Source organism: Pipistrellus hanaki (genome assembly GCF_964339955.1).
Source record: "Pipistrellus hanaki genome assembly, chromosome: 1".
Lineage (NCBI taxonomy): Eukaryota > Metazoa > Chordata > Mammalia > Chiroptera > Vespertilionidae > Pipistrellus > Pipistrellus hanaki.
The window spans coordinates 92,390,546-92,416,879 of record NC_140503.1 but is presented as its reverse complement, the minus strand read 5'-3'; the positions used below and the strand labels follow the sequence as shown (position 1 = coordinate 92,416,879).

At 38.2% G+C, this 26,334-nt stretch overlaps 1 protein-coding gene across 4 annotated transcripts in view; it reads left to right on the top strand.

Annotated features, from left to right (window-relative positions):
- The window catches only part of EPC1 (enhancer of polycomb homolog 1), a 105,119-nt gene that overhangs the window by 63,937 nt on the left and 14,848 nt on the right, over window positions 1-26,334 (top strand). For all 4 annotated transcript variants that reach the window (XM_084875859.1, XM_084875858.1, XM_084875857.1 and 1 more), the window contains exons 2-10: window positions 6,210-6,369; window positions 19,771-19,916; window positions 20,331-20,537; window positions 20,908-21,056; window positions 22,116-22,275; window positions 23,251-23,430; window positions 23,512-23,601; window positions 23,681-23,829; window positions 25,016-25,368. In XM_084875859.1, coding sequence (XP_084731985.1) covers window positions 6,270-6,369; window positions 19,771-19,916; window positions 20,331-20,537; window positions 20,908-21,056; window positions 22,116-22,275; window positions 23,251-23,430; window positions 23,512-23,601; window positions 23,681-23,829; window positions 25,016-25,368 — 1,534 coding nt within the window. In that variant the 5' untranslated portion in view covers window positions 6,210-6,269. The remainder of the gene's footprint in view (window positions 1-6,209; window positions 6,370-19,770; window positions 19,917-20,330; window positions 20,538-20,907; window positions 21,057-22,115; window positions 22,276-23,250; window positions 23,431-23,511; window positions 23,602-23,680; window positions 23,830-25,015; window positions 25,369-26,334) is intronic.

Genomic DNA, 26,334 nt, shown 5'->3' with positions numbered 1-26,334 from the left:
AAAAATGTTTTTGTTGATGAGAGGAAGGGGGGGGGGGAGAGATAGAAGCATCGATGATGAGAGAGAATCATTGATTGGCTGCTTCCTGCATACCCTCCTACTGAAACTTGAGTGGAAACAAGCAGGAATCGAACCCCGGCCTCCTGGTTCATGGGTCAATGCTCAACCACTGAGCAACACCAGCCAGATATATCTTTTGTATCTTTATATTCATTTTATTGATATTTTAATAAAATCTATAATAAGGCAAAACACAGTACTAGATATTGAGTAGGTTACCAAGGTAATCTTACGTATTCTTCATCTTTAAAAGAATTTAGAGTTTCGAACTACTACAGGAGAGTATGTCTTTAAAAAGAAAAAAAATACAAAGATTAATTAGACATAGTGTCTAATCTTGAGCTCAAATTTTGATGATGGATATGTAAACAAATATTCTAGCACAATTTCTATGTATTCTCTACATAGAAATTGTGCTAGAATATTTGTTTACATATCCATATATGTTTACATATATAATGATAAAAGGCTAATATACTAATTAGGCCAGATGATTTTCTGAATGTTCTTGATGAAGCTGGTGCTGGATTTTCATGCATCATGCCTCTAGTAGTACCATAGTATAGGTGCACAAATTAGATGAAACAGAGGAAAGATAATTTTAAACTAGAATTTGAAAGACAAGTGGAATTTTCCATGGTTTGGGTAGAGGCATTGAATGGTACAATAGTATAAGCAGAGGTGAGCAAAGGCACACAGGAGATGTTTAAGATACATTTTCAATACTGTCCCTTCAGATTTTATTAGCAGTTACCTAATGCCATTATTGTTTAATCAATAAAATATTTCTGGCTTCTCAAATTTAAATGATATGTCCTTTTTAGAGCCTGAAAATGCAAAGTTTTTCAAGGGTAAGCAAAAGTAACAGAATATGGTAAAAGAATAAATATTAACTGCTGGAGAAAAGAGAATGAAAGATGTGTAAGAGCCGAAACCGGTTTGGCTCAGTGGATAGAGCGTCAGCCTGCGGACTAAAAGGTCCTGGATTCGATTCCGGTCAAGGGCATGTACCTTGGTTGCGGGCACATCCCCGGTGGGGGGTGTGCAACAGGCAGCTGATCTATGATTATCTCTCATCGATGTTTCTAGCGCTCTATCCCTCTCTCTTCCTCTCTATAAAAAATCAACAAAATATATTTTAAAAAAAGAAAAATGTGTAAGAAATATCCTATATAATAAAGAGTTAATATACAAATTGGCTCTCACACCCTCAAACAAGATGGCCACCCCCATGTGGTCAAAGATGGCTGGCCAGGGGAGGATAGTTGTGGGCAATCGGGCCAGCAGGGGAACAGTTAGGTATCAATCAGGCTGGCAGGCAGAAGCTGTTAGGGGCAATCAGGCAGGCGAGCTATTGGAAGCCAGCAGTCCTGCATTGTGAGAGGGATATCCGTCTGCCACAGGGATTGGGCCTAAATTTAATATTCAAGGCCTCTAGTCTACACTAATAAAAGGGTAATATGCTAATTAGACCAGACATTCTTTCAGACAAAGCCACGGTGGCAGGGGCTGAGGCAGAGGCATTTAAGTGTGATCAGGCAGGCAGCAGGGAGCAGTTAGGGGTGGTCAGGCTGGCAGGCAGAGGCAATTAGGGGTTGATCAGGCTGGCAGGCAGAAGTGGTTAGGGGTGGCCAGGTCAGCAGGATAGGGCAGTTGGGGGTGACCAGGCCAGCAAAGGAGGACAGTTAGGGGTGACCAGGCTGGCAAGAGAGCCAGTTAGGCAGGTGATCCCATATTGTGAGAAGGATGTCCAACTGCTGGTTTCGGCCCAAACCACCAGTCAGATATCCCCTTAGGGGTCCTGGATTAGAGATGATTGCAGGCTGTGCTGAGGGACCAACTCCTTCTCTCCCCCGCCCCCTCCCAGTCCATGAATTTCATGCACTGGACCTCTAGTCTAACCTATCTAATAATGAGGGAATATGCTAATTGACCCTAATGCCATAAAAAAGATGGCACCCACTGCCAATAAGGAGGTAATATGCTAATTGACTGTTCCGCCCTCAAAGATAGCAGTATTCACAGCCAATAAGGAAGTAATATGGTAATTGACTGCCATCCTTCAAAGATGGTGGTACCCACAGCCTCAAGATGGCAGCACCTAGTCCCCTTAGCCCACGGAACGGCAAGGCCGGGCCCACCCCCAGATGGGACTGGCTGCTTTGTGCGCTTGCCTCCAGAGTTCTCCTCAGACACCCAGCCACCCAGGGCCGGCCCGAGGCACAAGCAAGCCTCGGAAGGCAGCTGCCCAGGTTCGCCCAAGGCTCAGGTAACCAGGGCCACTAAGGCCTGCGCTGCCGGCAGTGGCAGCAGCAGAGGTGTGATGAAGCATTGCCTCTCTCTGATTCCTGGGTCACCTCCGACCCCTGAGGAGTAGGAGGGGACAGGCCAGGTGAGGGAACCCCCCTCCTCTTCAGTGCATGAATTTTCATGCAGAGTATGAATTTTCATGCACCGCTGCTCTAGTATATGTAAAGAGGTAATATGCAAATTAGTCCAGGACTCCGTAATAGGTCATGATAATAGGAGAAGGTTGCACACACAGGTGAGGCCCGGAGTGGAGATAGGAAAGGGGTCCAGGGGATGCTGTCATTCGCAGGTCCCAACCCTTCTCTGCCTTAGAGCAGACACAGGCATAGGGCTAGAGGACACAGTGTTCCAGCCTCCCGTGGTGCTCATGAGGCCTGACTCCCGTGGCAGCCATTGCTTTGCGGGTCCCGACCCCCTCGGGGTGCCTTCTTGCACGGTGGGAGGCAGGGCGAATCCTCACATGATTTCAATCGCACGCTGGGCCTCTAGTATATCTATAAACCTTAATATGCAAATAGACCAAACGGCAGAACTACCAGTCACAATGACATACACTGACCACCAGGGAGCACGCACAGCACTTGTCGGGTGTCGGCCGTGGTGGCATAGTGGAGCAGGGGTACCATACCAAAGCAAGGCCCCGGTCACTGTCATCGGGGCGAGCCTCTGGTGGTTACTGAAAATTCTTTGCTTCTGTACGCTGCAGTCCCGCCTGGCCTTCATACATGCTGCCAACACCAGCCCCACTCGCACTCACTGACCGCGCCGTAGCCACTGCTCACACCCGTTGGCAGTGACTGGCACCAGGCCTGATCACTCAGCGCCATCTGCAGGTGTGAGCTGTGGCTGCCAGCCCTGATCACCCTCAGATCTTTTCCACCTTCCCCTGCTCCTGAAGGATGACTGGGACAGCAATCCCTGTTCGCACCCATTGACAATGTGGACCCCACCTGCACCTGCTGCTGTTGCTGGCCCCAATCGCTTTGCGCCATCAGCGGGTGCCAACGGGGCTGGCACTGTCAGTGCATGGGAGCAGCTGCAGCGGGAGCGGGACTGCCTGCAGACAGTGGACTGGGGCTGCTGCAGGAGAGGCTAAGACCCGCCCCCATGCCCAGTGCAGCCTTGCGGCCCACAGTTCCTTTCAAGGTGCATTAATCAGTGCACTGGGCCCCTAGTATGTATGTGTGTGTGTGTGTGTGTGTGTGTGTGTGTATGTATATGTGTGTGTGTATATATATATATATATATATATATATATATATATATATATGTATGTATGTGTATATGTATGTGTGTATATATGTGTGTGTGTGTGTGTGTGTGTGTATAAAATTTTAAATATGGGTAGCATAGTGAGTTTCTGGGCTTGGGGGTCTTATGAGGAAGCTACGGTTCTTTCTTGTGTCTCTATCTCTAAAACTGATGCTTTTAAAACACTCAGGAAGATTGAAGTAACAAAAGTGAATGACTTTGGTGTACAGTTTCACAATAACAAGGTTCATGGAGAAATTCATTGTTGAATCTTGTTTATATCCTCTTTATTATTGTTTATATTTCTATGTATAGAAAACATCTATAATTACTTAAAGTTACTTATTTAATCATACAAGTTTAATTCTTAACCCTTCTGTGTGTTTTTTCTTATCAGTGTTAGTTAAGTAAATTATGGTATATCCATATAGTGGAATGCAGTGCAGCTATTGCAAAATTGGTAGGAGTGTTAGTATGAAAAGATCTCCAGAATATATCAAGTAAACCAAGAATAAAGCTCTGTATGTTGCATAGAACACTATCTGTAAATACAATATATGTATATCCTATATAATAAAGAGGTAATATGAATATTGACCATTACTTCAACACACAAGATGGACACCACCCCTATGTGGTCAAAAGATGGCCACCCCCATGTGGACATCCAGAAGCTATCTAGTCTAATTAGCATATTACCCTTTTATTAGTATAGTAGGTGCCTGGTGCATGAAATTTGTGCCCAGGGTTGAGTCCCTCAGTCTGACCTGTACCCTTTCTAATCTGGGAGCCCTCAGGGGACCCCTCTCCAATCCGGGAGTTTCTGTCTGCCTTTTCAACCATATGAGCTCATTGAGACCTCAACTCAGTTTGCTCACAGAATAATAGAGGTCTTTTTTTTTTTTCTTTGCTCCATTGGTGGAGATTTCCTAGAAGTTGCAGAATATCTTCCTTTTCATTTTCTTCAACACTCTGACTGTACTTATGTCTTTCACCTTTGCTTTCCCTCCATCCCCCACCAGCAGTAGTAACTTGCTGCTCTAGGCTCACTTTGCTCTAGTGTCTAAGTCCGTGGTCAGCAAACTGTGGCTTATAAGCCACATGTGGTTCTTTGGCCCTTTGAGTGTGGTTCTTCCACAAAATACCACAGCCTGGATGAGTCTATTTTGAAGAAGTGGCATTAGAAGAAATTTAAGTTTAAAAAGTTTGGCTCTCAAAAGAAATTTCAGTTGTTGTACTGTTGATATTTGGCTCTGTTGACTAATGAGTTTGCAGACCACTGGGCTAGGTGAACGTGCAACGTGTCTGCCACCAGAACTATGATTCCCAGTATTCCTGGTGTTCCCTGCGCTCTGGGCTTCTGCTTCCAGTCCAGGGGCTGCCACCAGACTACGATTTCCAGAATTCCTGGTGCTCCCCACACTTTTGGTTTCCACTTCTGGTCCAAGGGCTGCAGAATCCAAAAGGACTGGGAACTTTATCTGCCCCAGGCTGGGCTGACAGAACTGGACATTCTAGTGCGTCCCTTGGACCTTGGCTGCTCGGCAACAGGGTCAGCGTGGGCAGGGTCCTGGGGACACCTGCTGCGTCGCCCCTGCTGCTCAGCGCCTGTGTGCTGCCCAGAGGCCCGCCATTTTTGTCAGGTTAATTTGCATACTCCCAATTGGCTGTGGGCTTTTGGAGGGATGGTCAGTTTACATATTTTTCTAATATTATAGATATATATCTACAACAGAGGCTACTTATGAGTGCTGGATTTTTTGTTTTTATACTATTGGAATTTTTTTCATTCTTGAGCTTTTATATATTTAAGAAAAACGGTTAAAATTTAATAAAATGTTTACCAAAATTCAGTGATTATAAGGCTGGATGAGAACTTGGTATTTTGATGGCAGCTGGTAGTATCATTATATACATATAACCTTATTTAAATCTCTAACCAAGCCTATCATGTAGATTCTATTTTTCTCTTACTGGGGAATATAGATATAGAAGACTGAAATATATTGTCAAGAGATACAAAATTCCAGAGCCTGTGCTTTCAAACCCTGTACATTAGTATTGTTCAAAAGTGGTCTAGAAATTAGTTTTTTGGTTTTTTTAAGGTTATTATTCCAGACAAAAGACCAGGTTTGAATCTGTATCCATTTCATCAAGTAAAAATAGAGAATAATCTCTATCCTTCTTTGAAAATGTCATATTTGTATGAAAAGAGTAGGAAATATGTTTTATCCATAGCCTGCTATATTCATAGAAGTTTAATGTTTTAACCCTTTTGTTTTGAATTTCCCCTGTAAAATGCAAACTTGAAATAACAGTTTCAGTCAGCTTTTGGAATCTTCTATAATTTAACTCTTAATTTCAGTGGAGTACTTTTTCTTAATGAAGAAATGTACAATGTGTCTAATTAAATCTTGTTTCTACCTAAAATATTTGTACTTCTAACTGTATTGTTGGCAACATCCTTTCAAGACTACTAAAATTTCTCTATTTTAGAAACAATGAACAAAACCCTCTTTATAATGATATACATTCTGTTTGCTTTAAAAAAAAAATACATAAACTTACCTATTTTTTCCTCTTTTTAGGAACACCATCTTCAGCGGGCTATTTCAGCACAACAAGTGTATGGCGAGAAGAGGGATAATATGGTTATACCTGTCCCAGAGGCAGAAAGTAATATTGCTTACTATGAATCTATATATCCTGGGGAATTTAAGATGCCAAAGCAGCTCATTCACATACAGCGTAAGTACTCTCTTAATAATTATTCTATATAATAAAAGGGTAATATGAAAATTGACCCTAATGGCAGAATGACTGCTTAGCCAGACACTGTGAGGTGCACTGACCACCTCTTGGTCCCTTTCCCTGGCCAGCTGACTCCCTTGCCCAATGGCAAATGGGAAACTGCAGATAGGTGGCGACAGGGGATGGGGTCAGCTGCAGCCAGGGAAGATGGCCCTAGGGACCTTCCTTACCTGCCATGAATTTTGTGTGCCAGGCCTCTAGTATTTTCTATATTTATCATCTTCCAATGTAACTCTTGACAGATTTTTATCTGCTCAAGGCCATTTTCAGTACCCATTTCATTGACCACCATTAATGAAATGAGCATTATTAAAGCCCATTTTCATCTTTTAAAATTGTGTTTGAGATCTCTACCTGACAAAAATGATACCATTTTTATCCTAGATTTTTAGTTCTTTCTCAACGTGGGATCTTATGCTACTTTAGATAAATAATATGCCTCAGATATAGAAATGTTTTTTTTTACTGTTTAGAAACTGTAATGTTAATAGTCAGTCAGAAATTGGCAAACTTTTCTAAAGATTCAGATAGTAAATGTTTTAGGCTTTGTGAGTCTTTTCTGTCATTTGTTACATGTATTCAACTCTACTGTTTTTTGTAAGACAAAATCAGCAATAGACAGGACATAAACAAATGGACATGGTTGTGTTTCCATAAAACTTTATTGACAAAAAAAAAAGATGGCAACCCAATATTGGCCCATAGGCCATATTTGCCAGTCCTTGATCTGTGTTTGTAATTTTTTTAAATTTAGTGTTCTAATTGGTAACTTGTTTTACTTGGCAGTGATAGGTTCTTCATTGGAAGTTTTTTTATTTTATTGTATTGATTTCAGAGAGAGGAAGTGAGTGGGATAAAAACATAAATGATGAGAGAGAATCATTGGTTGGCTGCCTCCTGCACACCTTGTACTGAGAATTGAGCTCGTAATCTGGGCATGTGCCCTGACTGGAAATCAAACTGTAACCTTGTGGTTCATGGATCAACACTCAACCACTGAACCACACTGACTGGGCTAGAAATGATCTTGCAATAGCTATCACAGATGATGTTGAATAGCTGAGAGCATGTAGATTTAAGGAAATAATGTACTGTATGTTTTATTCTCTCAATCCCCGAGTAGTTGACAACTTAAAACATAATTGATCTGTAATAAGATAAAATTGCAACAACTTTCCTTGTTGTCTTGCTGACCTTTATGATCAAGAGGTTTTTCCAGGGGACTTTCTATACATTTTTCAGGACAATATAAATTTATTTTGTTGTTAGTATTTCTAAGGACATAGAAAAACTAGTTTTAACTAGTTTTTAACTCATTACCTAATTTTCTACTTATTTAATTTTATCCACATGATCTAGTTTTTGTCCTAAGTTTTAAATGTTTATTTTATTATCTACCTATAATAAAAGAGTAACATGCTAATTAACCGTACCTTCGCAACATCCACCAGCCAATCAGTAGTGACTAGACACATTAACCCAACAAAGATGGCAGGTTAATTTGCATACATAGGCCTCAAGCAGCTGGGGACAGGACGCTTGCGCTGACGCAGGCACCACCCCAGCCACTCCGGGCCTCTGGGCATCATGGGAAGGCAGAAAGGCAGCTCCAGGCTGGAACCAAAAGGTAACTCTGGCCAGAGCAAAGGCAGTGTCGAAAGTCAGGGCAAGGAAGGCCCATTCTTGCATGAATCTTTGTGCATCAGGCCTCTGGTTTCTTAAATATGAAAACCAAAAGTAAATATACTGGCCATATTAGTTCTTATCAGTACTATACTGGCATTTTATTTTATGTTAAGTTTATTAATCCTCTCATGAAAATCTGCACTATCACCACAGATAAAGTCACTGAAGAATCTTTATTCCTTTTTACTGCACCAGCATTGACCTTTGCAATCCCCCTGACTTTCTTCATTCTATTCTTATGTTCCTTTTGATGTTTTCTTGAGGTCTTCTTTTCAAACAGGCCATGTTTTGTAAGTCTATGTTTAAGTTCATTTTTCTTTGTATAATCCAGGGAATCAACTCATGCCAAAGCTGGTTGTCTTGCACTCACTACCAATATGGATTCTGAAGCAAATATAAAGATGGCATCTGTTGTGGTCTTGTACATTTTTGCTGATTTTTTTCAAACTTTTATGTTAAGTACTATTATCGCCTTCCCTTGGTGAAGGATATCAATGACCATGTGTTTCTGCTAAAGTAGTTTATTGGTCAGGAACTTCCTGGTTTGGATAGTTATGTCGTTCATGGTAGCAGTCCATCTTTGAGCAGCCAGGGAGGAAAAGAGCTGTCTCGTGTCTACTTCATTATGTTGAACACCTGAAACTATCACAGCCAGAGTGACTATAAATTCCTGAATCCCTTTTTGAGTCGAGAGTGCCTTTTGTTTCACAAAATCTTGACCCATAACATTTCAGGCCTGGCCCTAGTTATTCCCTCAGAGATAGGTCTAAAGGCTGCAAGTCCAAGATCGGGGTGCCAGCATGGCAGGTGAGGTCTCTCTTTCAGACTACAGACTTCTTGTTATATCCTCACATGGTGGAAAGGGGCATTTGATATTTTTAACTGGTGATATTTTTTTCATCTTTAACTCTAACTTGCACCTTAACCATATTGATTTCCTTTAGAAAAAAAATAATAATCACATTTAAAGGTTACTTTGAAATGAACCAAATAAGTGTCATGTATTTTTTTGTTCACTCACATATTTAATTACACATAAGGCACAGACACAGACATTTTAAACAAATTTGATCAATATTAGAACCTATAAGTTAGGTCTCTGGAAAATCACGTCTGTATAAATTATAAATCTGATCTTTTACATATATTTACTAGAACCACATTGTATTCCACAGCCACAGACTATTATCTTACAAATGCATGCTTTTAGGTTAAAACAGGATTGAGTAAGATAAAATTACATTAATCAATTTACATTATCAAAAAAAATGCATGTTTTACAAATAGACTGCTTATTGATTACTAAAATCCACAAAACACATTTTGCTGGTAATTAATGAATTAAATTCTGGTTAGAAAAGTCAAGGGGAACTATATTTAAATAGAAATTGACTTTGCTGACTTTGGGAAATCTCTGCTCTATTCTTGTCTTCAACTGGTTTAGGAAAGAGTTCTTAATTAACTCTTTTATCCTAGTCAGAGCTTTAAAGCAAAAACCCATATAAAAATCATTATTCCCTTCTTTAGTTCCATCCCATAGGTACCTTCTAATCTATTTCACTTGAGTACTGCTCAACATTTCTTGATCCAAAGAGTATTAAAATGTTGTTTCTCTTTTGATTGGTGACCTACAAAACTTCCAGATTACACAGTTAGGACTTCTCCTTTCCTATTTATATTGGAAGAAAGGACAAAACAGTTCTGACCGAAAGACAGAAACAATTTTCTCTCTCCCCTTCCCATGCACTTGGGTTTCAAAGCTCTGCTGTTAATCCTCAAAGGAAACATTTTCTGAAAGGTCTTGATATATAGTTGTGTGTGTGAGAGAGAGAGAGAGAGTGTGTGTGTGTGTGTGTGTGTGTGTGTGTGTGTGTAGATATAGACATATGCATTTCTAGTTCCACTAGAAGAGCCAAGAAGCAAAAATATTCAGTAGCAATGGGCACACCCAACACCTATTCTTTAATCTCTTCCCTACTAAATGGACCCAAGAATCTATGGAGAAGTGGCTGATTTCAGTGATTGGGGCAAGGTAGGCACAAGATGAACCTGAGATTAAGTATACAGTGGTTTCCACTAGCTAATTCTGGGACAATTTAAATGGAAAATTTTAAGTACAGCAATGAATTTTGATTGAAAAACTAGGAATTCATGAGGTCAATGTGATGATAAATAGATGGGCGGTGGATAAGAGTACCTCTCATGCTTTTACTGTGGAGTGCCAAGAACTGAATAATACATGTGAAGAAAGTGCTGGAGTTGGGAAATTATTTTCACAATTAACATGATCAAGATTAGATTACACAAGTCATCGATATGTGCTCAATATAAGAGAAAATTTTGAGTTGCAGGATATTTACATGGTCATAAGCTCTCAAACTACTTATTAGTTACAAGGATGGAAAAAAATACAGTGGAATAATCAGGCAGTTTCTTGATTGTGATAAAAATTACCATCACTCACAAAAAACAGATGAGCATTGTGTGCCTTCAGATGTATTCTGAGGAATACTAAAAATTGAGTATGGCAATATGCCAGCCAACAGTACATAATCTAATGGGAGTGGGGGGGGGTCAGTCAAGGTGAGAAATGTGATAATCGTATCCAATAAAAGAGTAATATGCAAGTTGACCATACCTCCACTACACATACAAGCCATGCTCACCAGCCAATTAGGAGCGAGTATGCAATTTAACCCAACCAAGATGGTTGTGGCCACGGAGAGAGCAGGAGGCTTGGGTTTCCTCAGCAATGGAGGAAGCCAAGCTTTCCGCCTGCCCTGGCCTGCCTTGGCCTACACTTAAGGCTACAAAGTTTCAACAATAGAAGATAAGTCCCAGATACCAGGGCCTCTGCTTTGGTCGCTGCGGGGTGTGAAGGGCCTGCAAACCACCACAGGCCCCTCTAGGCCACCCCATACCCCAAGGGAAACCCACCGTGATCCAGGACACCCTTCAGGGCAAAGCAGCCAGCACCCACCCATGCACCAGGCCTCTATCCTATCTAATAAAAGAGTAATATGCAAATTGATTGTCACTCCAACACACAGTATGGCTGCCACCATGTGGTCAAAAACCCTGTCCCCATGTGGACACAGAGATAGCTTCCACAAGATGGTCAGTAGGGGAGGGAAGTTGGGAGGGACCAGGCCTGCAAGAGAGGGCAGTCGGGAATGATGAGCCCTGCAGGGAAGGGCAGTTGGGGGGGACTAGGCCTGCAGAGGAGGGAAGTTGGGGGTGACTGGACCTGCAGGAAAGGACAGTTGTGGGGGACCAGGCCTGAAGGGGAGGGCAGTTAGGGATGACCAGGCCTACAGGGAAAGGCAGTTAGGGGCAAACAGGCTGGCAAGGGAGCAGTTAGGCATCAATCAGGCTTTCAGGCAGAAATGGTTAGGGGACATCAGGAGGGCAGGCAGGCGAGCAGTTGGGAGCCAGCATTCCTGGATTGAGAGAGGGGTGTCCCAGATTGGAGAGGGTGCAGGCTGGGCTGAGGGACACACGCTCCCATACACAAATTTTCTGCACTAGGCCTCTAGTAAATAATAATATCCTGGGAAGAGGGTATTTTTTTTTCTAAAAAATATCAATGTCTTAAAAGACAAAACATGAAGTGTAAAGTAGAGCAGAGGGAATATAGTCAGTAATATTGTGATAACTCTATGGTGCCAAGTGGGTACTAGATTTATTGGGGGCAATCACTATAATTTATATAATTGTCTAATTACTGTGCTATACAAATAAAATTAAAATAATAATGTCAACTATAATTGAAAATTAAAATTTTTAAAAAGACAAAAGCTGTGGAATTGTTCAGATTTAAGTTGGCTAAAGTGACAACAGTGAAGCTAATACCTAATCCTAGACTGACTCTGTGCTGGAGGGAATAAATGTTATAAATTTTTGGATAGATGACAAATTGAGTATAGGCAGGACTTTAAATTGTATGAGTATATGAAGTTGATGACTGGACTGGACTGTGAAATATACTGTGAAGTATATGGCAGTAAAGAACCATGTATATTACTCTGATGGCTAAAAAAATTTTGTGAGTGTAGAGAGAGCACACACATACAAATGATAAAACACAGAGTAAAATTTCAACATTGACTGAATTTGGGTAAAAGATTTGTAGGCGTTCTTATACTATTTTTATTTTGCAGCTTTTATAAGTTTAAACTTACTTATAAATAAAAATGTTTTAAACAACAGATTCATGAAAGAGCTTATATTTTTATTACCTCTTTGAATAGATGTATCCTATCTTTATACCATCATTTTGAAAAATTATGTATTTTCTCCTTCCCTTTGCCTGCCTCAACTTCCCACTACAATATATATTCTTCCCCCATTATTACACTGATACTACTTTCTGGCAGATAAACTCAATAGCATGAACCACAGGACTTTATATACAAAGGATTTCATATCTGGGATTTGAGAACTTTTAACTGTGGGATTCTCCACTTATTACCTCCCAAATACATCCTGGAAGTGACTCCCAAGTTTTGTCTCTTAGAAATACTATAAAGAAGTTGAAAGAATTTTCTGTTCTGGCTAGTCTGTGATAGTTTTCTCTTCTTCAAATATAAGGCAAAGATGTCAAATACCTACCATTTCATAATAAAGATCACTATTATGAAAATCTTTTCTGTTGCTCAGACCTTCTTCAAGGAGTTTTGCAAGTAGGTATTAACTAATCATGGGTAGTTAGTATTTGAGTTGAAAGCTTGAATAGTTTGCCTTCTTTTCAGTCAGGGATTATATTCTGTTCCTAATCTACATTTTGTGCCATTTCATTTCACTATTTTCTTTTTATATTTTAAAAATACTACTTGGAGCGCTAGCTAGTTTGAATGGATAGAGCGTCAGCCTGTTGACTGAAGGGTCCCAGATTCAATTCTGGCAAAGAGCATATACCTGAGTTGTGGGCTCAGTCCCCAGTAGGGGGCTTGCAGTAGGCGATCGATCAATGATTCTCTTCCTCTTCCTTCTTCTCTAAAATCAAATATATATATATATATATATATATATATATATATATATATATATATATGTAAAATACTACTTGGAGTTATAGAGATACTCTTCCATACACATTTAGTCTGAACCACAAAATGGCATTTGTTACATAGACATTCATATACATTTGATCTCTATCACTGGACTCTTAAGCCTGAGGGCAAGTACCATGGTTTGTGTCACTCTATTTTAAAATAATTTATATATAGCCAAAACTGGTTTAGCTCAGTGGATAGAGCGTCGGCCTGTGGTCTGAGAGGTCCCGGGTTCGATTCCGGTCAAGGGCATGTGCATTGGTTGCAGGCACATACCCAGTAGGGGGTGTGCAGGAGGCAGCTGGTCAACAATTCTCTCTCATCTACATTTTTAGTTCTCTGTCCCTCTCCCTTCCTCTCTGTAAAAATTCAATAAAATATATTTTTAAAATTTTTTTTAATAATTTATATATATAAACACACACACACACACACACACACACACACACACACACACGGGGGGGGGGGGGGGCCTTCCTTTTGCTAGCTTCATTGTCTAGCATTTTTCCCTCTGTACATTATATTTTGTTTAACCATACACATATCTGTGTTTGTCCTTATCCAATTCCTTTTAAAGGAGTCAGTTTCTACAGTATGGTTCCAATTGTTTAATAATTATTGGTTAGCTCGATCTCTATTTTAATTGGCAGAACTTAATTAGAAAAGACAACCTATTTGCCTGATTCTCTTTATACCCTGTTTTCTATTTTGAACACACTCAATAACATGGTCCCGAAAATTAGAAGACAGTCCTATTTCTGGGATCATGATAAATTATACTAGAGGCCTGTTGCATGAAGATTCGTGCAATAGGCCTTCCTTCCCCTGGCTGCTGGAACCAGTTTTCCTTCGGCACCCGGGACCCAGGTTTCGCTCTGGCTGCTGCCTTCTGTTCTATCTTCAGCTGTAGTTCTGCTTCAGTAGCTCCCTGCACCTCCCCGCTCACCCCCTCATAGCAGGCGTCCTGCCCTGCCCGGCTGCTCCGCACCTGCATGCTTGGTGCCCAGAGCAGCTGGGGGACAGGGCCACTGCCATCTTTGTTGGGCTAATTTGCATACTCACTTCTGATTGGCTGGTGTGTGTGTGTGTGTTGTGAAGTGACGGTCAATTTGCATTTTTTTGTTTGTTTGTTTTTTTAGCTGTAGTTGAGCTGTCAGAATTGCAGTCTTGGCTGGAGCTAAATTATACTGTAATCGTTGCCTGTGGGTTTATTTTGGTCAAATGAAATCCTAAAGTGAATTTTTTCATTTTAGATTTTCTCTAGAGTAGGGGTGTCGAACTCAATCAGAGAAGGGGCCAAAATCTAAAATCCAGCCTAAATCGCAGGCCGAATGGTTTACTGAACAGTCATAAACTGACAATGTCATAAACTGACAGTGGAGTGCAGTGATGACAGCGCGGTGCGGGCCACATTGCAAGGCCTGGCGGGCTGGATTTGGCCCGCGGGCCTTGTGTTTGACACATGTGCTCTAGAGTTTTAATATTTTATACCTGAATAAGAATTTGCTCTTCATATTTTAAGATCTTAGATATATTTGTACAAACTAAAAGAATAGCTTCTTACAAAGGCAGTAGCAATTTGACTCTCACATACTTGTTAATTTTACTGGGAAACGAGCTGATATCCCTAGGATAGAAATTTTCCTTTCCAGTTTTAATTCTGTTTCAAGATATCTTGGACATGACTTGTCATTGATGATGTAATGTATGCCAGAAGTATATCAGATATATTTTGATAATGCAAAAGAATGTTGGTATTAGGTGAGTTTGTTTAGTTTTTACAATTAATTAAGCTTTGTTAATGTGATTTGATCTAAGTAAAAATAAATTTTATATTGGAGGATGCAGAAGTAGTGTGTAAATGAGACCCTAAAAATATACCCTTATGAAGGCAGAACATTGCTAGATGGTCCCAGTTTGGTTTTCTGGATTATTTAGATCACCACTCTTTAATGGAATTTTTAATAATGAGGGAAATGTTCTATAATCTTTACCATCTGGTACATCACTAGGCACATGTTGCTATGGTGGCTTGAAATGTGGCTAATGTGTCCGAGATACTGAATTTTAATTTAGTTCATTGAAATCCAATTAGTCACATGTGGAACAACCAAATATGGATTATTTTTGTTAGTAACGAGAAAAAGAAGTGATTTTAATCCAGCAGTCAACGTTTTAATCCACTTTGAGATCTCTAAAAGCTCTGTTTCCATAGCAGTAACAGACAGAACTAGATCAGAGAAAATAATTGGAGGACCTATAGTTGCAAGAAATAAGAGTGCAATGAGAACCAAGGTGTTGGCATAGGTAAGCATCTGTACTTGCTGCCTCCCACAACCACATCAAATTACAACTAAAATACAGAACAACTATCATCCAGAACCACTGGAAAGCTGACTTCTTAGAAGTACTACAACTAGAAAAGTAAAAAAGAAAGCACGCTGAGATGATAGGAGGTGCAGAGACACGGAATGGGCTGGTCAGACACCTGGGTGTGCCACTTTTTTAATCAGGAGGGAGATAGCCTCTGCGGAAGCCGCCTAGAGGAGCAAAGGGTCCAAGCCCCATACCAGACCCCCAGCCCAGGGTTCCAGAGCTGGGGAGAAAAGACCCTATGGGCAGTAAGAACTACAGACTGTAAAAACCAGTGCAGATTGGGCAGAGTGACACACAGGCTGCTGGAGACCCAGTTGCTCATCTTAAAAGGTAGGCACCATGAACTGAATTTACAAGCTCCCATTTCCTCTGAGCCCCAGTGCTGGGTGAGGCTCTGGGGGACCCAAACACATACAGGGAGAAATTGGACTGTCGGGCATCTGGGCAGGAATTTGGGGGCAGCATTCTTTCAGACAGAGGTGCCCAAATCTGTCATTGTTCCTGTGCTGGGACCTCCCTGGTGCAGGGCTAACTGGCAGCCATTTCTGTTTGCTATGCCCTGGTGATTCCCTGAGACCCTGCCCCACTCAACTTACAAACCCACCAAAGCCATGTGCAGCAGCTTTTGCATATGAATGGTCTGTTTTTTCTCAGGCTAAAACTGTCTAACAAGCTGCAGTTGATTCAGGGAGCCACAAAACTATCAATAAAAGACCCAAGGCCAGGCACCAGCACCAGCTTGCCTTGTTTCACAGTTGGACCTCATTTGGGCATTTCCAAATGCAATACAAAGAAGAGGAATCTGCAAATATCACTATAGCTCCTGCTGGATGGCCCCAGGCAGTGGCTGATTTTGCACCTCCCTGCAGATCCAAGAGCCAGTGTACCCAGTGGTCAGTATGAGACCATACCAGATTACAATTCTTCAAATCCATAAGTGGCACACTCAAGGGGTAGACTCAGTGAACACCAAAGCCCCACTGAAGCAAGTCCTCCATAAGGGTGTCTGCTGCACAGCAGCTCTCCTACTATAGTTGCAGCTGGTCCCCTTAGCCAATTGGCCTGGAGGTTAATTCATCCTAGTGACATCAATAGCAATCAAGTCTCAACTACAACAAAACTGTACACACAGCCCACAAAGGGTTGCACCAAGGTTCCACCTCAGTTATTGGGGAGCCTGAGCCACTGAGCCCTATGGGACACCTACCACACAAGGCCATTCTATCAACTTGAGGAGACTTAGCAGAAAACCAATACATAGAAACAAAATAGGCAAACAGCCAAAATGTGGAGGCAAAGAAACATGTCACAAATGAAAGAAATGGAAGAAAGCAAACTACTGGATTTAGAATTCAAAACCACAGTTACAATGTTACTCAAGAATCTTCTAGAAACCTCTGAGGAACTTAGTTAGACTTTCAAGGATCTTAGTGAGAATGCCAAGAAAATGGAAAAGGACCAGTCAGAAATTAAGCATACACTGACTGAAATAAAGAATAACATACAGGGATTCTACAGTAGACTAGAGGATTCCGAGAATCAAATCAATGATTTGAAATATGAGGAAGGGAAAAATACCTAATCAAAAGAGCAAAAAGAAAAAAGAATCCAAATATATGAAGATAGTGTAAGCAGCCTCTGGGACAACTTCAAGCATACCAACATCTGAATTATAGGGGTGCCAGAAGAAGAGAGAGAGCAAGATACTGAAAACCTATTTGAAGAAATAATGACAGAAAACTTTTCCTACCTGGTGAAAGAAATAGACTTACATGAAGCACAGAGAACCCCAAACAAGAGGAATCCAAAGAGGACCACACCAAGACACATCATAATTAAAATGCCAGGAGCAAAATACAAAGAATCTTTTTTTAAAATTATATCCTATTGATTTTTTACAGAGAGGAAGGGAGAGGGATAGAGAGTTAGAAACATCGATGATAGACAAACATCGATCATCTGCCTCCTGCACACTCCCTATTGGGTATGTGCCTGCAACCGAGGTACATGCCCTTGACTAGAATCGAACCTGGGACCCTTGAGTCTGCAGGCCGACGCTCTAGCCACTGAGCCAAACTGGTTAGAGCCAAAGAGAGAATCTTAAAAGCAGCAAGAGAAAAACAGTTAGTTACATGCAAGGAATTACCCATACGACCGTCAGCTGATTTCTCAACAGAAACTATTATGCAGGCCAGAAGGGAGTGGCAAGAAATATTCAAAGTGATGAATAGCAAGAACCTACAACCAAGATTACTCTACCCAGCAAAGCTATCATTTAGAATTAAAGGTCAGATAAAGAGCTTCACAGACAAGAAAAAGCTAACGGGGTTCATCACAACCAATAGTATTATATGAAATGCTGAAGGGTATTCTTTAAGAAAAGGAAGAAGAAGAAAGATGTAAAGATAAAAATATGAATAACAAAGTGAGAAAAAATACATATCACCAATTGAATCTAAAAATGAAATGAATAAAAAATATGATGAACAGAATAAACTGATGAATGGAATAGAATTAGGCATGGAAATGGAACAGACTGATGATTCTCAGAGGGAAGGGTGCAGGAAGAGATTAGCAAAGATCTTAGAATTATGCATTACCTATACACAGACAATAGGGTGGTGAGGGTTTGGGGTGGGGTGAGAACCAGGTAGAGAGGAGCTACAGGGGGATAAAAGAGGGGCATCTGTAATCTCAACAATAAAGATTAATAAACAACAACAACAAAAAGAAATGAGTGCAAAGATTTTAACAGATTTTTATGAATGAGTGTTAATATTTAGTTAGGAAATTGGGAATGTCATAGAGTGTATATAGGTCAATATAGAAAATGAAACAAAATAGTATATTCAATTATTTTTTATTTTATTATAGTTGACATTCAATATTTTATATTAGTTTCAGGTGTACAGTATAATGGTTAGAATTTACACAAATTGCACAGCAATCCCACAATACCATACATACATAGGTAGATATTACAATACAGGGAATGGCAAAGGTAGGTTTACAGTTTGTATGGGTTGATGTCAAGTTGAGTTTTGAAAAGAATAAATAATCATTTGCTAGGTGAGCAGGTAAGAAATAGTTAATATAAAGGCCTGAAGACATGAAATAACTTTCTGTATAAAATACAAATTTTCATATTGCTAGGTCATAAAGTACGGATGAGACTGGACAGAGTAGATCAAGAAGGGCCTTATATATCTAATTGTAAGAATTTGGATTCTGTCGAAGCTGGTTTGGCTCAGTGGTAGAGCGTCGGTCTGTGGACTGAAAGGTCCCAGGTTCGATTCCGGTCAGGGGCATGTACATTGATTGCGGGCACATCCCCTGTGGGGGGTATGCAGGAGGCGGCTGGTTGATGTTTCTCTCTCATCGACATTTCTAGCTCTCTCTATCTCTCCCTTCCTCTCTGTAAAAAATCAATAAAATATATTTTTTTAAAAAAAAAGAATTTGGATTCTAGGGTGATGGGAAGTTAGTAAGAGGAATTGAGCAAGGTAAATCTGTAAGAAATTATAATATCAAGCTACTTAATATTTTAGTTACATTATGGCCAACCTTGCCTCATTTTGATAAGTACCGTAATTAGATGGCATTTGATAATATAGAGTGGGTGTTCTTGCCTCTTTTTACAAATCTTGACAAATACAAGAAACACCTCACATTTCTAGCACTATGACAGTGTCATGAGGGAACAAACCTCCTTAGCCAGGAATTCACTCACTGAGTGAAAACTATTACTTGTTGGCAGTGGCTTCTCACATTTCAGCTTTAAATACCACACCCTAAACTTTTGGTAAAGTTAAATAATTTATAAATTAGAAACAATCTTATTTAAAGATATCTTTTTATGTTATGTCAAACCATATGAAATCATTGCTATTTTGTCAAATTTTATGAGCTATAAAACTTTCATATAGTCTAACCAATACATTTAATAATCTATATTTTTAATAATGGGTTCCTAGTTTATTTGCTTTTGAGGATGGAGTTATATCTATTGTCTTTTATAATATGTTACTTAAATAACAGTAAATTCATTTCTTAGACTTTAAGTGTAGGAAACATCTATAAGATTGAGTGTCTGAAAACAAAATTCAAAGAAAATCTTATTTCTTTAGAAAGTATAGGTCTTGTTTTTGTCTAGTCAACTATGAGAGGGTTTGTTAAGTGAAGTCACACAGTAAATGATTGCTTTTATGGCTTCTTCTGTCAGCTTTTAGTTTGGATGCTGAACAGCCTGACTATGATCTGGATTCTGAAGATGAAGTATTTGTGAATAAACTAAAAAAGAAAATGGACATCTGCCCATTGCAGTTTGAGGAGATGATTGACCGTCTAGAAAAAGGGAGTGGTCAGCAGGTACAACTTCCTTAAATATATAAGTGTGTGTGTGTGTGTGTGTGTGTGTGTGTGTGTGTCTACATTTATATGGTAATGTTGGGGAGAGCTAAGTGAGCAGGCTCTGGAGTTAGTAAGCATGAAGTCATATCCTATCTCTGCCTATTATAACCTATATAGTTTTGAGCAGTATGTTTATATTTCTCTGTGCCTCAATGTTCTTATCTGTAAAATAGATATGATAAATATCATAGTATTGTTGTAAAAATGAAATAAAATAATGTGTATAAAACATCTAGCTCAATAACTAATATGTAAGGTACTCTGTTTGCTGTTGTAAACACTTGTTATTTTTGTTGTCATTTAAATTTGAAATTAACTTTGAACCTTGTACATGTATATTATATGAAAATGACATAATAATTTTACATTTAGCCAGTCAGTCTGCAGGAAGCCAAATTACTGCTAAAAGAAGATGATGAATTAATTAGAGAAGTTTATGAATACTGGATTAAAAAGAGAAAAAACTGTCGAGGGCCATCTCTTATCCCATCAGTAAAACAAGAAAAGCGAGATGGTTCTAGCACAAATGATCCTTATGTGGCTTTTAGAAGACGAACTGAAAAAATGCAGACTCGAAAAGTAAGTGAATTTGAGAAATTTTTTACATGTTTTTGATGTAAGAAAAACTATTTATAGTTATGAATGTCTCAGTATTTGGAGATTGTGTTTTAATTTGTTTTTAAATAGACTTTCTGTGCAATATAATGAAAAATACTAATTTAAAATAATTTGGCCTTAAGGTTCATTATGGAGCTGTTGGTATATTTTAATGTTTATCCGTTTAAAATCATATACAAATTTGATTTCCTGGAGATCCATGCTCTTTTCAGTGTTTTAAATTTCTCTCTTAACCCTTCAAATGTATATCTATATATATCAATAGCTATGTTCAGAATGCGACTAGCTAGAAATGCTTATTGACATTAAATAAGGACCTTTATATTTGTAGAATCGCAAAAACGATGAAGCCTCTTACGAAAAAATGCTTAAGCTGCGTCGAGATCTAAGTCGGGCTGTTACTATACTAGAGATGATAAAAAGAAGAGAAAAGAGTAAAAGGGAGCTATTGCACTTAACACTGGAAATTATGGAAAAGAGGTAAAGTCTATTTTAATAGCAGCAGGAAGTACGGTACTATAAGCATTTTGTATACTGAGTTAATTTATTTCCTAAGCAGTTATTTGTAAGTCCAGAGATGTCTTCTTTTAATAATAATTAGAGGCTATTTAAATGTGTGCTTTAATATGCTTTGTATAATTTTATATGTGTTCCTCTCTTTATTTTCTTTCAAAGTTATTGTATTCAGTAAAATTAAAATGTGCCAGGTATTTCCATTTTGAAATTTTTTTTTTGTCCATCTGTGAGTATGTGCATGCCTATAAGAGAGAACATTTGTCAGTTTAAACTTTTTGTTTTATTTATTAGAATGTACTGATTTAAAAAGACATAAAGAAGAAAGGATAAGGTCCATAATCCTAATATTCAAATAACCATCCAGCAAAACACACAGTGAAAACTTTAAGCCTTACTCACCTATTTCCTAGTCCCTATCTCCAAAGAAAACTGCTGTTGAATTTCTTGTGATTCACTTTAGAAAAATTAGTTTTATATGTAACACAGGCAATTCAAATTAGCTGAAAGTTCTTCATCTTAGGCATTAACTTTAACATTTCTACCAAATCTTTCACCAAACTACTAAGTTAAAATTTGCATCTTTGTCCCCTGGCTGGGTAGGCTCAGTTAGTTGGAGCATCATCCTGATAGGATAGGGTTGTGGATTCGATCCCTGGGCACATACAAGAATCAACCAATGAATGCATAAATAAGTGGAACAACCAATAGATGTTCCTTTCTCCCTTTCTCTCTTAAATCAATAAATAAAAATTAAAAAAAAAAATTTCTTTGAGCTTTTTTTACCCACAGTCTTCACATTATGGTGCTAAGATAAAGCTGTAAGCCAAACAGTAAAAGGAAGAAACAAAAGGAATTACATAATCTCCCATGTTAATGAACATTCAGCAAATTAATTAAAGTTTAATTTTACCAAGTCTAATCAATGTTTATAATTATATCAATTATATCTCAGTTGTTATTAATAGTCAGAAGGGTAAGTACTTACAGAACAAACTTTTTAAACTTTCTTTTTTATAATTTCAGGTATAATTTGGGTGACTACAATGGAGAGATTATGTCTGAGGTTATGGCACAGAGACAGCCAGTGAAACCTACTTATGCCATCCCCATCATCCCTATTACTAATAGCAGTCAATTTAAACACCAAGAAGCGGTGGATGTGAAGGAGTTTAAAGTTAATAAGGTGATACAAAGTTTTGTGATTATAGTAGCTGATAATGGAGTGGTATTTTATCATTAGAATCAGAAAAAAATACTATATCCTACTATGAAATATGATGCAAAGCCTGCTTTTGATTCAAGACTGGCCTCCTGATACAACAGTAGAGCTTGCAAATAATAATAAACTTTTCCCAAGAAATCATGATACTTGCCATGATTTTTTTTTGGCAACAAATACCATTTTTGCCTCTAATCTTTATTTCCTTTTTCCTACACATCCAATTCATGCCTCTCCTAGCCTCTGCTATCCCTGCCATACATATTTCTAACATGCCCTTTGTTCATCAGCTCACGCACTCTTACCTGTGTATTTTATCCTGTGTTTCCCCTGTTTAATGATTTCATATCTTTGTCCTTTAAAACTGCTCAAAATTCACCACTCCCAAATGATTTCATTATTTAGCTAGTAGTAACTCTTTACTACTCCTTATTTTCTTAGCACCTTAGTACTATGGCTTTCTTTTCCACTATGTTAGCAGTAATCTGAAGTCTGCTCTGTGTATATGTAAAATTTTTTGTTATATTTTTCCCATATTGATTTGTTAATTTTTTAGAATAAAAACTAGATATCTCCCCTCCCCTTTCTTTAATTCTCTTCTAGTATTTTTATAGGAAATTAAGGAAAAGAAACAGAAGCCAGCAGTAAATGCTAATTGCAGTTACAGGGTTTCAGAAGCTGGAGCATTTTTATTCTTTTCCTTACTTTAATTGGAACAAAATACTTCATCAGATTGTGTTTAGGTTATAGGAACATATTCATGTTTTACAAAGATCAACCAGATTCTAAGACTTGACAATGTAAGGTGACAAAACTTAAGAGTCTTGTATCTTCCTATGATTATGAATGCCTTCATTATAGTAGTAAAAATTTCTTCAAAACTGCGTGTTTGTTGAACATGGTTTCCTGTTGTTTGATTAACGCATTACTTTATTGCAGCAAGATAAAGCCGATCTTATCCGACCTAAACGTAAATATGAAAAGAAGCCCAAAGTCTTACCATCATCTGCTGCTGCTGCTGCTCCTCAACAGACAAGTCCTGCTGCACTGCCAGTCTTTAATGCTAAAGATTTAAATCAGTATGATTTCCCCAGCTCAGATGAAGAACCTCTTTCCCAGGTAAATTTAATAATTTTTCTATTAATATAGAGGAGAAATGTAGGAAGTCAATGTTTTTTACTCATTGCATTTTACTTAAAGGTTTTGTCTGGTTCTTCGGAAGCTGAGGAAGAGAATGATCCTGATGGTCCATTTGCTTTCCATAGGAAAGCAGGCTGTCAGTACTATGCTGTAAGTTTCAGGCTTTCTTTTTAAATAGCAAACTGTTTACCTTTAACTGACCAAATAAGATAATTTTTTTTTTTTTAAGCCTCACTTAGACCAGACTGGCAACTGGCCTTGGACTAGTCCTAAGGACGGAGGATTAGGAGATGTACGATACAGATACTGCTTAACTACCCTCACCGTACCCCAAAGGTGTATTGGATTTGCACGAAGACGGGTTGGGCGCGGTGGAAGGTAAGGTATTTTTGTATTCTAAATATAAAGACATTTTAGAAAGTACAGTAGTTGAATTTAAAAAAATTTCAAGTGCAGGTTAGTGTAGCTCATTTGTTCCCATTTGCTGTTCTTGACTGATATTTTGTTTGAAATACTTTGCCTTCCTGGTTCTTATATAGCTTTTAATGCATGATACAATTCTGATAAAAGGTACCAGATAAAGGCAAGAGTAAATTATGATTGTATAAATTGTATTAAGTTAAAGAAACTACAAATGTTTCAGGAATTCTGGAAGATAATGAAAAAAAGGATTAAATAGACTAAGAAGTGTCATATATAGTGTACTGAGTTGTTTAACTTATCAGTGAAAAGACTCCATGTTCCATGTATGACCTGATCTTGACATCCCAGATAGTCATGATCTAGTTGCTTTTCTTCCTTTGTTTAAACCTGATAGAATTCCTTCATACTCTATGCCTTTTGTATGCGAAGATGTATGGAATGAGGGAAGGAATTGCAGAATGCATAAAAGCAAAAAAAAGAAAGCTTTCAAATAAAATGTGAAAAATATTAAAAGGCAAAATAGATAATAAGGTACTTTCAAGAAGAAGTTTAAGGGCATGATTTATGATAAATTAATGGTTAAGGCCATTTATAAAGTTTATATTAGTAACATTTCAAATATTTTATCCATTAGAAATTTTAATGGTACGATATATCCCAAGTAACACATACCTTTTAATGCTTTTCTCCTACCTCCTCTGGCCCTCTCCTCCTCCCCCAAAAAACAAAAGGAATCTTTACTTAAATATGAGAACAAATATTTTAGCAACATTTTACAAAGTGTTCTGGTGCTTTGTAATGGAAGTAAAAATCTTCAATTTAAAAGGAATTTGAAAAGAAAGGTACTTTCATATTTTATAAGTAACAAACTGATCTACCAACCCTTAGAACTCTTACAACTCCTACCTACTGTTATGAAATATTTACCGTATTCTTTGATATGGAGTACTCCCTTATTTAATCAGATCATTATAATTAAAAGAGAGAACCTTTATTAGATATTGAAATTATAGCCAAATATTGCAATAATCAAATTTAAATATTCAGTAGGAGATGGCTTTTTGGAGTTGGAAGAAAAACAATTTTAAACAAATGTTGACTAGTTATTTTACATTCATGTTTCCTGCCTTATTTTTAATAGGGTCTTACTGGACAGAGCTCACTCAGACTATGACAGTATGTTTCGCCATCTGGATTTGGAAATGCTTTCCTCACCACAACATTCTCCAGTCAATCAGTCTGCCATTACCTCAGAAACAAATACCTCGGACAAATCTTTCTCTAAAGACCTCAATCAGATACTAGTCAATATCAAGTCATGTAGATGGCGGCATTTTAGGCCTCGGACACCATTCCTACATGACAGTGACAATGATGAACTCTCCTGTAGAAAATTATATAGGAGTTTAACTCGAACAGGAACAGCACAACCTGGGACCCAGACATGCAGTACCTCTACACAAAGTAAAAGTAGCAGTGGTTCAGCACACTTTGGTATGTTTATATGTTATAATGTCATTTCTGTGACAATGTCAGTCTTATCAATTTTTTGAATATGTGACTTATATTAATGACTAAAAGTCCTTTTCTCAAAATAGAGAAAGACCTAGATTTAAGTATTTATTTGAATCCTGTTTGTACATATGATTTCATTTAAACAAAACCACATCCAAAGTGGTGGTTTATCACTACAGATTGGACAAAAGTAGGTTTATAGTTGTTCATATGGAAAATAATATAATAATGAAATAATAATACATGAATAAACTCAAGTGTTTTGCATATCCACAACTGTACACCTACTTTTTCCTGTATTTAATGTATAAAATTTGTTTTCCTTGAAACCACAAGATTGAGCAATTATATTTTCAAAATAATATGAAAAAAATGGACCATAAATTATTGCTCATTTCTATAGTCTTTCACTTAGACTGCTTAAAAGTAGACCAGCAAATTGATAGATATATAAAGTTTTATCTGTCACAGTAATTCAGAGTAATTTATAAGAGAGAGTAATTTTTCACAGAATAATATTTAAAAGATTATTTTAATAATTTCAGAAACATTTTTAGATAATATCTACTGTAGCATTATGGCTACTTTGTGAAATGTGTCTAAAATAAATGCTGTCTACCTAAAATATTTCTAAAATTTTGCTTTCTATTTGAAAGTAATAAATGTTTTTTGAGGCATGTAGATTATAGAAATTCACTGTTAACCCATTGTATGCCCTAAGTGTCTGTAGACAAAAGTGGGGGGTACCTACCCCACACGCCAGGCATGTCTATAAAAAATGTTTTCTCTAAGTGGCAGCCCTGACAAACTTTAAAATCATTTTACGTGAGAATTTTCAGCTGAAAATATTCAAGAACACCAGATTTGTGAGTAATATGTTTATTTTTATAATATTCACTGCAAATTTATTATTTTAAATTAAATTCAAAATATTGTGGCGTGTGG